This window comes from Carcharodon carcharias, chromosome 2 (assembly GCF_017639515.1).
Source record: "Carcharodon carcharias isolate sCarCar2 chromosome 2, sCarCar2.pri, whole genome shotgun sequence".
Lineage (NCBI taxonomy): Eukaryota > Metazoa > Chordata > Chondrichthyes > Lamniformes > Lamnidae > Carcharodon > Carcharodon carcharias.
Genome location: NC_054468.1, coordinates 35,319,227 through 35,333,572, shown reverse-complemented (window position 1 = coordinate 35,333,572; position 14,346 = coordinate 35,319,227). Strand labels below are relative to the sequence as shown.

Genomic DNA, 14,346 nt, shown 5'->3' with positions numbered 1-14,346 from the left:
AAATACCCATTTTCAATTTCATTGATCATTGAGCAATATGACTTTGGATATTAATATATGAGGTGTTTTCCCATTGCCTACCTCATGTGAATTTAGAAACTCAAGTCCTCTTCATAGAATGGATATTGAGAATTAGCCCTTGCCTATGGTGTTCCAATTCTTTCGCCATCACCACTGGAATTTGCTGCTTATGCTGATGGCCTTGGCTTATGCCTTGGAGCATGTGACCCTGACCAGAACCTGGGGTGATGAGCAAAAGGGCAGGCACAACCACCCCTGAGATCTGCAATGACACAACCACAAATAGACTTTTTTCTACAAGTATCGCTGAGTGTGCAATCAACACATCAAGATGTCAACAATTCTGTACCAATACATTTGGAAGCTTTACATGCTGTTGCCATCCAGTCTTTAGCACCAAAATCTTCACTTTGTGATGGTCTGAAATGTTTAAGCGCAAATCTTTATGGGATGAACCGAATAATACATGGCTCATTCAGAATTAGAAAATGAATGGAACACGACTATAATCTGTGCCACAACACATAGGGATCTTCTGGCAACAGAATGTTGTGTTGGCGTAGAGCAGTCGTTACTAGGAGATTGTTAAATAGTTCCCCAATTGCTGATAAACGGATTGTATTTTGCAATTCTGGATTTGACATTATTTAACATTGTTGAGCCAATATCTACTTAGTGGCTGTAACATTGTAGGTTAGAGAGCACAGAAGAAATGTCTCTTGGCCAAAAACAAGAATACAATAAATTAGCCATTATATGGCGAGCTGTTATATTTGAAGGAGAAGTGAAACTAAATATATTGCTCTTCAAATTCAAGAAAAACAACATTGTAAAGGCTACAAGGATGAGTTGAAAACACGTGAAACTGTATGGTGAAATGTGAATCAACTAATCAAGGAATAATTTGATATATTTCTTACAGATATTGATGAATGTGCAACCAACACATCAACCTGTCATCAAATCTGTAGCAATACAATTGGAAGCTTCAATTGCAGTTGCCGTCCTGGGTTTACCACCAATGTTACAAACACTTCACTTTGTGATGGTAGGCACTCTTCACAAAACAGATTCTCTGTTATTGATTGTTTGTGAATTGCGCTTTATCCAACATCTATCAATATATTGCAAATCTCATTGGCTTCATGCAAGACTTGGTGTTGCTTAGTAACTAAATTATCACAAGCTAAATAATATGTTTAATAGCGCTTTATGAAGGGATATTTTGTACTGGAAGGTGTCATGATGATATTGCAGTTGAATTTGAGAAATGTTGAATATTATACAATCCAAAAGTAAGTGTTGCAAACATGTGATTTAAGTTGCCAATGCCTGCTTTCATGTCAATCAAACTGAGTGAGGAATAATTGGACATTGTTTTGCAGATATTGATGAATGTGCAACCAACACATCAACCTGTCAACAAATCTGCACCAATACAATTGGAAGCTTCAATTGCAGTTGCGATCCTGGATTTGGCACCAATGTGACAAACACTTCTCTTTGTAATGGTAGGCAACCTTCAAACAATCAGACCTCTGCAATAAAAGCAAAAATAGATGCAAAAACTCAGCAGGTCTGACAACATCTGTGAGGAAGAAGACAGAGTTAATGATTCGAGTCCGTATGACTCGTCACATTTCTCTTCATTCTGCTGAAGACTCATATGGACTCGAAACGTTAACTCTAACTGCCTCTCCACATATGCTGTCAGACCTGTTGTGTTTATTCAGCTATTTATGTTTTTTTCTCAGACTTCCAGCATTTGCAGTATTTTGCTTTTGATCCCTGCAATTGATGATTTGTGAATTGCGTTTAACTGAACAGCTATCAGAGATTGCTAATTGTCTTCACGCAATGTCTTGGTGCACCGTAATAATTAATAATAAGAAGCTGACAATATATGTAGTAATGCTTTGTAATGAGATATACCATATTTGGAAGATGTCTTTTATAAAATTGTTGTTGAATCATGTGTTAATCACGATGGAATCCAAAAGGAAGTGTTTCAAACATGTGATTTAAATAGTCAATGTATTTTAATCAAACTGAGTGAGGATTGATTAGACTTTTTTGTGCAGATATTGATGAATGTGCAACCAACACATCAACCTGTCAACAAATCTGCACCAATACAATTGGAAGCTTCAATTGCAGTTGCCATCCTGGATTTAGCACCAATGTGACAAACACTTCTCATTGTGATGGTAGGCAAACTTCAAACTTGCAGATTCTCACAAACTGATGATTGGCGTATCACGCTGCACCCAACTGCTCCTAATGCTAAATGGCCATCAAGAAGCTCTTTGTGTTACTTGACAAAGAAAAACTAAGAGGTTGATGACAATAATCTATGTTTTTATGCAATCATTATATGTTGATTGCACATTGTGGTTTCCATTATGTTAATTTGATGGAATACAATGATATTACATGTAGGATTAGGATTTGTGGATCAACTTTGCACTTCTGGACTTGCCATGAGCAAGGGATCCTCATTGTTTTGCATCCATGATGATAGGAATGTTGTAGTTTGTTGAGGGTAGCAGCAGAATATCCTGACCAAGAGAATCAATACATTAGTCGTTGTGATCTGTCTGAGCGCATCACTCATTTCTGCACAGCTTTGAGTCTTACACTTTCCTCTTCCATTGACTGGAAGAAATGCCCATTTTCAATTTCATTGATCATTGAGCAATATGACTTTGGAAATTAATATATGAGGTGTTTTCCCATTGCCTACCTCGTGAATTTAGAAACTCAAGTCCTCTTCATAGAATGGATATTGAGAATCAGCCCTTGCCTATGGTGTTCTTGTTCTTTCGCCGTCACCACTGGAATTTGCTGCTTATGCTGATGGCCTTGGCTCATGCCTTGGAGCATGTGACCCTGACCAGAACCTGGGGTGATGAGCAAAAGGGCAGGCACAACCACCCCTGAGGTCTGCAATGACACAACCACAAATAGACTTTTTCTACAAGTATCGCTGAGTGTGCAATCAACACATCAAGATGTCAACAATTCTGTACCAATACAATTGGAAGCTTTACATGCTGTTGCCATCCAGTCTTTAGCACCAAAATCTTCATTTGTGATGGTCTGAAATGTTTAAGCGCAAATCTTTATGGGATGAGCCGAATAATACATGGCTCATTCAGAATTAGAAAATGAATGGATCACGACTATAATCTGTGCCACAACACATAGGGATCTTCTGGCAACAGAATGTTGTGTTGGAGTAGAGCAGTCATTAATAGGAGATTGTTAAATAGTTCCCCAATTGGTGATAAACTGCTTGTATTTTGCAATTCTGGATTTGACATTATTTAAAATTGTTGTGCCAATACCTACTAAGTAGCTGTAACATTGTAGGTTAGAGGTCACAGAAGAAATGTCTCTTGGCCAAAAACAAGAATACAATAAATTAGCCATTATATGGCGAGCTGTTATATTTGAAGGAGAAGTGAAACTAAATATATTGCTCTTCAAATTCAAGAAAAACAACATTGTAACGGCTAGAAGGATGAGTTGAAAACACGTGAAACTGTATGGTGAAATGTGAATCAACTTAGCAAGGAATAATTTGATATATTTCTTGCAGATCTTGATGAATGTGCAACCAACACATCAACCTGTCATCAAATCTGTACCAATACAATTGGAAGCTTCATTTGCAGTTGCCGTCCTGGGTTTACCACCAATGTTACAAACACTTCACTTTGTGATGGTAGGCACTCTTCACAAAACAAATTCTCTGTTATTGACTGTTTGTGAATTGCGCTTTATCCAACATCTATCAATATATTGCAAATCTCATTGGCTTCATGCAATACTTGGTGTTCCTTAGTAACTAAATTATCACAAGCTAAATAATATGTTTAGTGGCGCTTTATGAAGGGATATTTTGTATTGGAAGTTGTCACTGATGATATTGCAGTTGAATTTGAGAAATGTTGAATATTATACAATCCAAAAGTAAGTGTTGCAAACATGTGAATTAAGTTGCCAATGCCTCCTTTCATGTCAATCAAACTGAGTGAGGAATAATTGGACATTGTTTTGCAGATATTGATGAATGTGCAACCAACACATTAACCTGTCAACAAATCTGCACCAATACAATTGGAAGCTTCAATTGCAGTTGCGATCCTGGATTTGGCACCAATGTGACAAACACTTCTCTTTGTAATGGTAGGCAACCTTCAAACAATCAGACCCCTGCAATAAAAGCAAAAATAGATGCAAAAACTCAGCAGGTCTGACAACATCTGTGAGGAAGAAGACAGAGTTAATGATTCGAGTCCGTATGACTCGTCACATTTCTCTTCATTCTGATGAAGACTCATATGGACTCGAAACGTTAACTCTAACTGCCTCTCCAAATATGCTGTCAGACCTGTTGAGTTTAATCAGCTATTTATGTTTTTGTTTCAGACTTCCAGCATTTGCAGTATTTTGCTTTTGATCCCTGCAATTGATGATTTGTGAATTGCTTTTCACTGAACAGCTATCAGAAGATTGCTAATTGTCTTCACGCAAAGTCTTGGTGCACCGTAATAATTAATAATAAGAAGCTGACAATATATGTAGTAATGCTTTGTAATGAGATATACCATATTTGGAAGATGTCTTTTATAAAGTTGTTGTTGAATCATGAATGTGTTAATCATGATGGAATCCAAAAGGAAGTGTTGCAAACATGTGATTTAAATAGTCAATGTATTTTAATCAAACTGAGTGAGGATTGATTAGACTTTTTTGTGCAGATATTGATGAATGTGCAACCAGCACATCAACCTGTCAACAAATCTGCACCAATACAATTGGAAGCTTCAATTGCAGTTGCCATCCTGGATTTAGCACCAATGTGACAAACACTTCTCATTGTGATGGTAGGCAAACTTCAAACTTGCAGATTCTCACAAACTGATGATTGGCGTATCACGCTGCACCCAACTGCTCCTAATGCTAAATGGCCATCAAGAAGCTCTTTGTGTTACTTGACAAAGAAAAACTAAGAGGTTGATGACAATAATCTATGTTTTTATGCAATCATTATATGTTGATTGCACATTGTGGTTTCCATTATGTTAATTTGATGGAATACAATGATATTACATGTAGGATTAGGATTTGTGGATCAACTTTGCACTTCTGGACTTGCCATGAGCAAGGGATCCTCATTGTTTTGCATCCATGATGATAGGAATGTTGTAGTTTGTTGAGGGTAGCAGCAGAATATCCTGACCAAGAGAATCAATACATTAGTCGTTGTGATCTGTCTGAGCGCATCACTCATTTCTGCACAGCTTTGAGTCTTACACTTTCCTCTTCCATTGACTGGAAGAAATGCCCATTTTCAATTTCATTGATCATTGAGCAATATGACTTTGGAAATTAATATATGAGGTGTTTTCCCATTGCCTACCTCGTGAATTTAGAAACTCAAGTCCTCTTCATAGAATGGATATTGAGAATCAGCCCTTGCCTATGGTGTTCTTGTTCTTTCGCCGTCACCACTGGAATTTGCTGCTTATGCTGATGGCCTTGGCTCATGCCTTGGAGCATGTGACCCTGACCAGAACCTGGGGTGATGAGCAAAAGGGCAGGCACAACCACCCCTGAGGTCTGCAATGACACAACCACAAATAGACTTTTTCTACAAGTATCGCTGAGTGTGCAATCAACACATCAAGATGTCAACAATTCTGTACCAATACAATTGGAAGCTTTACATGCTGTTGCCATCCAGTTTTTAGCACCAAAATCTTCATTTGTGATGGTCTGAAATGTTTAAGCGCAAATCTTTATGGGATGAGCCGAATAATACATGGCTCATTCAGAATTAGAAAATGAATGGATCACGACTATAATCTGTGCCACAACACATAGGGATCTTCTGGCAACAGAATGTTGTGTTGGAGTAGAGCAGTCATTAATAGGAGATTGTTAAATAGTTCCCCAATTGGTGATAAACTGCTTGTATTTTGCAATTCTGGATTTGACATTATTTAAAATTGTTGTGCCAATACCTACTAAGTAGCTGTAACATTGTAGGTTAGAGGTCACAGAAGAAATGTCTCTTGGCCAAAAACAAGAATACAATAAATTAGCCATTATATGGCGAGCTGTTATATTTGAAGGAGAAGTGAAACTAAATATATTGCTCTTCAAATTCAAGAAAAACAACATTGTAACGGCTAGAAGGATGAGTTGAAAACACGTGAAACTGTATGGTGAAATGTGAATCAACTTAGCAAGGAATAATTTGATATATTTCTTGCAGATCTTGATGAATGTGCAACCAACACATCAACCTGTCATCAAATCTGTACCAATACAATTGGAAGCTTCATTTGCAGTTGCCGTCCTGGGTTTACCACCAATGTTACAAACACTTCACTTTGTGATGGTAGGCACTCTTCACAAAACAAATTCTCTGTTATTGACTATTTGTGAATTGCGCTTTATCCAACATCTATCAATATATTGCAAATCTCATTGGCTTCATGCAAGACTTGGTGTTCCTTAGTAACTAAATTATCACAAGCTAAATAATATGTTTAGTGGCGCTTTATGAAGGGATATTTTGTATTGGAAGTTGTCACTGATGATATTGCAGTTGAATTTGAGAAATGTTGAATATTATACAATCCAAAAGTAAGTGTTGCAAACATGTGAATTAAGTTGCCAATGCCTCCTTTCATGTCAATCAAACTGAGTGAGGAATAATTGGACATTGTTTTGCAGATATTGATGAATGTGCAACCAACACATTAACCTGTCAACAAATCTGCACCAATACAATTGGAAGCTTCAATTGCAGTTGCGATCCTGGATTTGGCACCAATGTGACAAACACTTCTCTTTGTAATGGTAGGCAACCTTCAAACAATCAGACCCCTGCAATAAAAGCAAAAATAGATGCAAAAACTCAGCAGGTCTGACAACATCTGTGAGGAAGAAGACAGAGTTAATGATTCGAGTCCGTATGACTCGTCACATTTCTCTTCATTCTGATGAAGACTCATATGGACTCGAAACGTTAACTCTAACTGCCTCTCCAAATATGCTGTCAGACCTGTTGAGTTTAATCAGCTATTTATGTTTTTGTTTCAGACTTCCAGCATTTGCAGTATTTTGCTTTTGATCCCTGCAATTGATGATTTGTGAATTGCTTTTCACTGAACAGCTATCAGAAGATTGCTAATTGTCTTCACGCAAAGTCTTGGTGCACCGTAATAATTAATAATAAGAAGCTGACAATATATGTAGTAATGCTTTGTAATGAGATATACCATATTTGGAAGATGTCTTTTATAAAGTTGTTGTTGAATCATGAATGTGTTAATCATGATGGAATCCAAAAGGAAGTGTTGCAAACATGTGATTTAAATAGTCAATGTATTTTAATCAAACTGAGTGAGGATTGATTAGACTTTTTTGTGCAGATATTGATGAATGTGCAACCAGCACATCAACCTGTCAACAAATCTGCACCAATACAATTGGAAGCTTCAATTGCAGTTGCCATCCTGGATTTAGCACCAATGTGACAAACACTTCTCATTGTGATGGTAGGCAAACTTCAAACATGCAGATTCTCACAAACTGATGATTGGCGTATCACGCTGCACCCAACTGCTCCTAATGCTAGATGGTCATCAAGAAGCTCTTTGTGTTACTTGACAAAGAAAAACTAAGAGGTTGATGACAATAATCTATGTTTTTATGCAATCATTATATGTTGATTGCACATTGTGGTTTCCATTATGTTAATTTGATGGAATACAATGATATGACATGTAGGATTAGGATTTGTGGATCAACTTTGCACTTCTGGACTTGCCATGAGCAAGGGATCCTCATTGTTTTGCATCCATGATGATAGGAATGTTGTAGTTTGTTGAGGGTAGCAGCAGAATATACTGACCAAGAGAATCAATACATTAGTCGTTGTGATCTGTCTGAGCGCATCACTCATTTCTGCACAGCTTTGAGTCTTACACTTTCCTCTTCCATTGACTGGAAGAAATGCCCATTTTCAATTTCATTGATCATTGAGCAATATGACTTTGGAAATTAATATATGAGGTTTTTTTCCCTTTGCCTACCTCATGTGAATTTAGAAACTCAAGTCCTCTTCATAGAATGGATATTGAGAATCAGCCCTTGCCTATGGTGTTCTAGTTCTTTCGCCATCACCACTGGAATTTGCTGCTTATGCTGATGGCCTTGTCTCATACCTTGGAGCATGTGACCCTGACCAGAACCTGGGGTGATGAGCAAAAGGGCAGGCACAACCACCCCTGAGGTCTGCAATGTCACAACCACAAATAGACTTTTTTCTACATGTATCGCTGAATGTGCAATCAACATATCAAGATGTCAACAAATCTGTGCCATACAAATGGGAGCTTTACAATGCTGCCACCCAGACTTCAGCACCAAAATCTTCGCTTTGTGATGGTCTGAAATGTTTAAGCGCAAACCTTTATGGGTTGAAGCAAATAATATATGGCTCATTCAGAATTAGAAAATGAATGGATCACAACAATGATCTGTGCCACATCACAATAGGGATCCTCTGGCAGCAGAATGTTGTGTTGGAGTTAAGCCATCATTGCTAAGAGATTGTTAAAATGTTGCCCAATTTCTGATAAACGGCCTGAAATTTGCACTTCTGGATTTGCCATTATTTAACATTGTTGAACCTAAGCCTACTAAGTGGCTGTCATGTTGCAGGTTAAAGAGCACAGAAACATGGTCTCATGGCCAAAAACAACAGTACAATGATTTAGCCATTTTATGGCCAGTTGTTATATTTGACGGAGAAGTGAAACTAAATATATTGCTCTTCAAGTACAAGAAAAACAACATTAGAGAGGCTAGAAGGATGTGTTGAAAACACGTGAAACTGTATGGTGAAATGTGAATCAACTGAGCAAGGAATAATTTGATATATTTCTTGCAGATCTTGATGAATGTGCAACCAACACATCAACCTGTCATCAAGTCTGTAGCAATACAATTGGAAGTTTCAATTGCAGTTGCCGTCCTGGGTTTACCACCAATGTTACAAACGCTTCTCTTTGTGATGGTAGGCACTCTTCACATAAACAGATTCTCTGTTATTGATTGTGTGTGAAATGTGCTTTATCCAACATCTATCAATATATTGCAAATCTCATTGGCTTCATGCAATACTTGGTGTTCCTTAGTAACTAAATTATCACAAGCTAAATAATATGTTCAGTAGCGCTTTATGAAGGGATATTTTGTATTGGAAGGTGTGACTGATGATATTGCAGTTGAATTTGAGAAATGTTGAATATTATACAATTCAAAAGTAAGTGTTGCAAACATGTGATTTAAGTTGCCAATGCCTGCTTTCATGTCAATCAAACTGAATGAGGAATAATTGGACATTGTTTTGCAGATATTGATGAATGTGCAGCCAACACATCAACCTGTCAACAAATCTGCACCAATACAATTGGAAGCTTCAATTGCAGTTGCGATCCTGGATTTGGCACCAATGTGACAAACACTTCTCTTTGTAATGGTAGGCAACCTTCAAACAATCAGACCCCTGCAATAAAAGCAAAAATAGATGCAAAAACTCAGCAGGTCTGACAACATCTGTGGGGAAGAAGACAGAGTTAATGATTCGAGTTCGTATGACTCGTCACATTTCTCTTCATTCTGATGAAGACTCATACGGACTCGAAACGTTAACTCTAACTGCCTCTCCACATATGCTGTCAGACCTGTTGAATTTAATCAGCTATTTATGTTTTTTTTTCAGACTTCCATCATTTGCAGTATTTTGCTTTTGATCTCTGCAATTGATGATTTGTGAATTGCGTTTCACTGAACAGCTATTAGAAGATTGCTAATTGTCTTCACGCAAAGTCTTGGTGCACCGTAATAATTAATAATAAGAAGCTGACAATATATGTAGTAATGCTTTGTAATGAGATATGTCATATTTGGAAGTTATCTTTTATAAAATTGTTGTTGAATCATGGATGTGTTAATCACGATGGAATCCAAAAGGAAGTGTTGCAAACTTGTGGTTTAAATTGTCAATGTATTTTAATCAAACTGAGTGAGGATTGATTAGACATTTTTGTGCAGATATTGATGAATGTGCAACCAGCACATCAACCTGTCAACAAATCTGCACCAATACAATTGGAAGCTTCAATTGCAGTTGCCATCCTGGATTTAGCACCAATGTGACAAACACTTCTCATTGTGATGGTAGGCAACCTTCAAACTTTCAGATTTTCACAAACTGATGATTGGCGTATCCCGCTGCACCCAACTGCTCCTAATGCTAGATGGCCATCAAGAAGCTCTTTGTGTTACTTGACAAAGAAACACTAAGAGGTTGATGACAATAATCTATGTTTTTATGCAATCATTATATGTTGATTGCACATTGTGGTTTCCATTATGTTAATTTGATGGAATACAATGACATTACATGTAGGATTAGGATTTGTAGACCAACTTTGCACTTCTGGACTTGCCTGAGCAAGGGATCCTCATTGTTTTGCATCCATGATGATAGGAATGTTGTAGTTTGTTGAGGGCAGCAGAAGAACGTCCTGACCAAGAGAATCAATACATTAGTCCTTGTGATCTGTCCGAGAGCATTTCTCATTTCTGCACAACTTGGTGTCTTACGCTTTGCTCTTCCATTGACTAGAAGAAATGCCCATTTTCAATTTCATTGATCATTGAGCAATATGACTTTGGAAATTAATATTTGAGGTGTTTTCCCATTGCCTACATTTTTCCCATTGCCTACCTCGTGTGAATTTAGAATCTCAAGTCCTCTTCATAGAATGGATATTGAGAATCAGCCCTTGCCTATGGTGTTGTAGTTCTTTTGCCATCACCACTGGAATTTGCTGCTTATGCTGATGGCCTTGGCTCATACCTTGGAGCATGTGACCCTGACCAGAACCTGGGGTGATGAGCAAACCGGCAGGCACAACCACCCCTGAGGTCTGCAATGACACAACCACAAATAGATTTTTTTCTACAAGTATCGCTGAATGTGCAATCAACATATCGAGATGTCAACAAATCTGTGCCACACAAGTGGGAGCTTTACAATGCTGTTGCCATCCAGACTTCAGCACCAAAATCTTTGCTTTGTGATGGTCTGAAATGTTTAAGCGCAAATCTTTATGGGTTGAAGCAAATAATACATGGCTCATTCAGAATTAGAAAATGAATGGATCACAACAATAATCTGTACCACATCACAATAGGGATCTTCTGCCAGCAGAATGTTTTGTTGGAGTTAAGCCATCATTACTAAGAGATTGTTAAAAAGTTGCCCAATTTCTGATAAACAGCCCGAAATTTGCATTTCTGGATTTGCCATTATTTAACATTGTTGAGCCTAAGCCTACTAAGTGGCTGTCACGTTGCAGGTTAGAGAGCACAGAAACATGGTCTCATGGCCAAAAACAACACTACAATAATTTAGCCATTATATGGCCATCTGTTATATTTGACGGAGAAGTGAAACTAAATATATTGCTCTTCAAATACAAGAAAAACAACATTAGAGAGGCTAGAAGGATGTGTTGAAAACATGTGAAACTGTATGGTGAAATGTGAATCAACTGAGCAAGGAATAATTTGATATATTTCTTGCTGATCTTGATGAATGTGCAACCAACACATCAACCTGTCATCAAGTCTGTAGCAATACAATTGGAAGCTTCAATTGCAGTTGCCGTCCTGGGTTTACCACCAATGTTACAAACGCTTCTTTTTGTGATGGTAGGCACTCTTCAACTAAACAGATTCTCTGTTATTGATTGTTTGTGAATTGCGCTTTATCCAACATCTATCACTATAATGCAAATCTCATTGGCTTCATGCAAGACTTGGTGTTCTTTAGTAACTAAATTATCACAAGCTAAATAATAAGTTTAGCAGCGCTTTATGAAGGGATATTTTATATTGGAAGGTGTCACTGATAATATTGCAGTTGAATTTGAGAAATGTTGAATATTATACAATTCAAAAGTAAATGTTGCAGACATGTGATTTAAGTTCCCAATGTCTGCTTTCATGTCAATCAAACTGAGTGAGGAATAATTGGACATTGTTTGGCAGATATTGTTGAATGTGCAACCAACACATCAACCTGTCAACAAATCTGCACCAATACAATTGGAAGCTTCAATTGCAGTTGCGATCCTGGATTTGGCACCAATGTGACAAACACTTCTCTTTGTAATGGTAGGCAACCTTCAAACAATCAGACCCCTGCAATAAAAGCAAAAATAGATGCAAAAACTCAGCAGGTCTGACAACATCTGTGGGGAAGAAGACAGAGTTAATGATTCGAGTCCGTATGACTCGTCACATTTCTCTTCATTCTGATGAAGACTCATATGGACTCGAAACGTTAACTCTAACTGCCTCTCCACATATGCTGTCAGACCTGTTGAGTTTATTCAGCTATTTATGTTTTTGTTTCAGACTTCCAGCATTTGCAGTATTTTGCTTTTGATCCCTGCAATTGATGATTTGTGAATTGCTTTTCACTGAACAGCTATCAGAAGATTGCTAATTGTCTTCACGCAAAGTCTTGGTGCACCGTAATAATTAATAATAAGAAGCTGACAATATATGTAGTAATGCTTTGTAATGAGATATACCATATTTGGAAGATGTCTTTTATAAAGTTGTTGTTGAATCATGAATGTGTTAATCACGATGGAATCCAAAAGGAAGTGTTTCAAACATGTGATTTAAATAGTCAATGTATTTTAATCAAACTGAGTGAGGATTGATTAGACATTTTTGTGCAGATATTGATGAATGTGCAACCAGCACATCAACCTGTCAACAAATCTGCACCAATACAATTGGAAGCTTCAATTGCAGTTGCCATCCTGGATTTAGCACCAATGTGACAAACACTTCTCATTGTGATGGTAGGCAAACTTCAAACATGCAGATTCTCACAAACTGATGATTGGCGTATCACGCTGCACCCAACTGCTCCTAATGCTAGATGGCCATCAAGAAGCTCTTTGTGTTACTTGACAAAGAAAAACTAAGAGGTTGATGACAATAATCTATGTTTTTATGCAATCATTATATGTTGATTGCACATTGTGGTTTCCATTATGTTAATTTGATGGAATACAATGATATTACATGTAGGATTAGGATTTGTGGATCAACTTTGCACTTCTGGACTTGCCATGAGCAAGGGATCCTCATTGTTTTGCATCCATGATGATAGGAATGTTGTAGTTTGTTGAGGGTAGCAGCAGAATATACTGACCAAGATAATCAATACATTAGTCCTTGTGATCTGTCTGAGAGCATCGCTCATTTCTGCACAGCTTTGAGTCTTACACTTTCCTCTTCCATTGACTGGAAGAAATACCCATTTTCAATTTCATTGATCATTGAGCAATATGACTTTGGATATTAATATATGAGGTGTTTTCCCATTGCCTACCTCATGTGAATTTAGAAACTCAAGTCCTCTTCATAGAATGGATATTGAGAATTAGCCCTTGCCTATGGTGTTCCAATTCTTTCGCCATCACCACTGGAATTTGCTGCTTATGCTGATGGCCTTGGCTTATGCCTTGGAGCATGTGACCCTGACCAGAACCTGGGGTGATGAGCAAAAGGGCAGGCACAACCACCCCTGAGATCTGCAATGACACAACCACAAATAGACTTTTTTCTACAAGTATCGCTGAGTGTGCAATCAACACATCAAGATGTCAACAATTCTGTACCAATACATTTGGAAGCTTTACATGCTGTTGCCATCCAGTCTTTAGCACCAAAATCTTCACTTTGTGATGGTCTGAAATGTTTAAGCGCAAATCTTTATGGGATGAACCGAATAATACATGGCTCATTCAGAATTAGAAAATGAATGGAACACGACTATAATCTGTGCCACAACACATAGGGATCTTCTGGCAACAGAATGTTGTGTTGGCGTAGAGCAGTCGTTACTAGGAGATTGTTAAATAGTTCCCCAATTGCTGATAAACGGATTGTATTTTGCAATTCTGGATTTGACATTATTTAACATTGTTGAGCCAATATCTACTTAGTGGCTGTAACATTGTAGGTTAGAGAGCACAGAAGAAATGTCTCTTGGCCAAAAACAAGAATACAATAAATTAGCCATTATATGGCGAGCTGTTATATTTGAAGGAGAAGTGAAACTAAATATATTGCTCTTCAAATTCAAGAAAAACAACATTGTAAAGGCTACAAGGATGAGTTGAAAACACGTGAAACTGTATGGTG

The 14,346-nt window shown here is 37.6% G+C and overlaps 1 protein-coding gene across 1 annotated transcript in view; it reads left to right on the top strand.

Annotated features, from left to right (window-relative positions):
• Positions 1-14,346, top strand: part of LOC121287210 (uncharacterized threonine-rich GPI-anchored glycoprotein PJ4664.02-like) — a 248,842-nt gene that overhangs the window by 171,716 nt on the left and 62,780 nt on the right. The window contains exons 84-98 of the mRNA XM_041204885.1: positions 944-1,069; positions 1,407-1,532; positions 2,103-2,228; positions 3,623-3,748; positions 4,087-4,212; positions 4,788-4,913; positions 6,308-6,433; positions 6,772-6,897; positions 7,473-7,598; positions 8,996-9,121; positions 9,461-9,586; positions 10,162-10,287; positions 11,704-11,829; positions 12,169-12,294; positions 12,870-12,995. Of these exons, the coding sequence (XP_041060819.1) occupies positions 944-1,069; positions 1,407-1,532; positions 2,103-2,228; positions 3,623-3,748; positions 4,087-4,212; positions 4,788-4,913; positions 6,308-6,433; positions 6,772-6,897; positions 7,473-7,598; positions 8,996-9,121; positions 9,461-9,586; positions 10,162-10,287; positions 11,704-11,829; positions 12,169-12,294; positions 12,870-12,995 (1,890 nt within the window). The remainder of the gene's footprint in view (positions 1-943; positions 1,070-1,406; positions 1,533-2,102; positions 2,229-3,622; positions 3,749-4,086; positions 4,213-4,787; positions 4,914-6,307; positions 6,434-6,771; positions 6,898-7,472; positions 7,599-8,995; positions 9,122-9,460; positions 9,587-10,161; positions 10,288-11,703; positions 11,830-12,168; positions 12,295-12,869; positions 12,996-14,346) is intronic.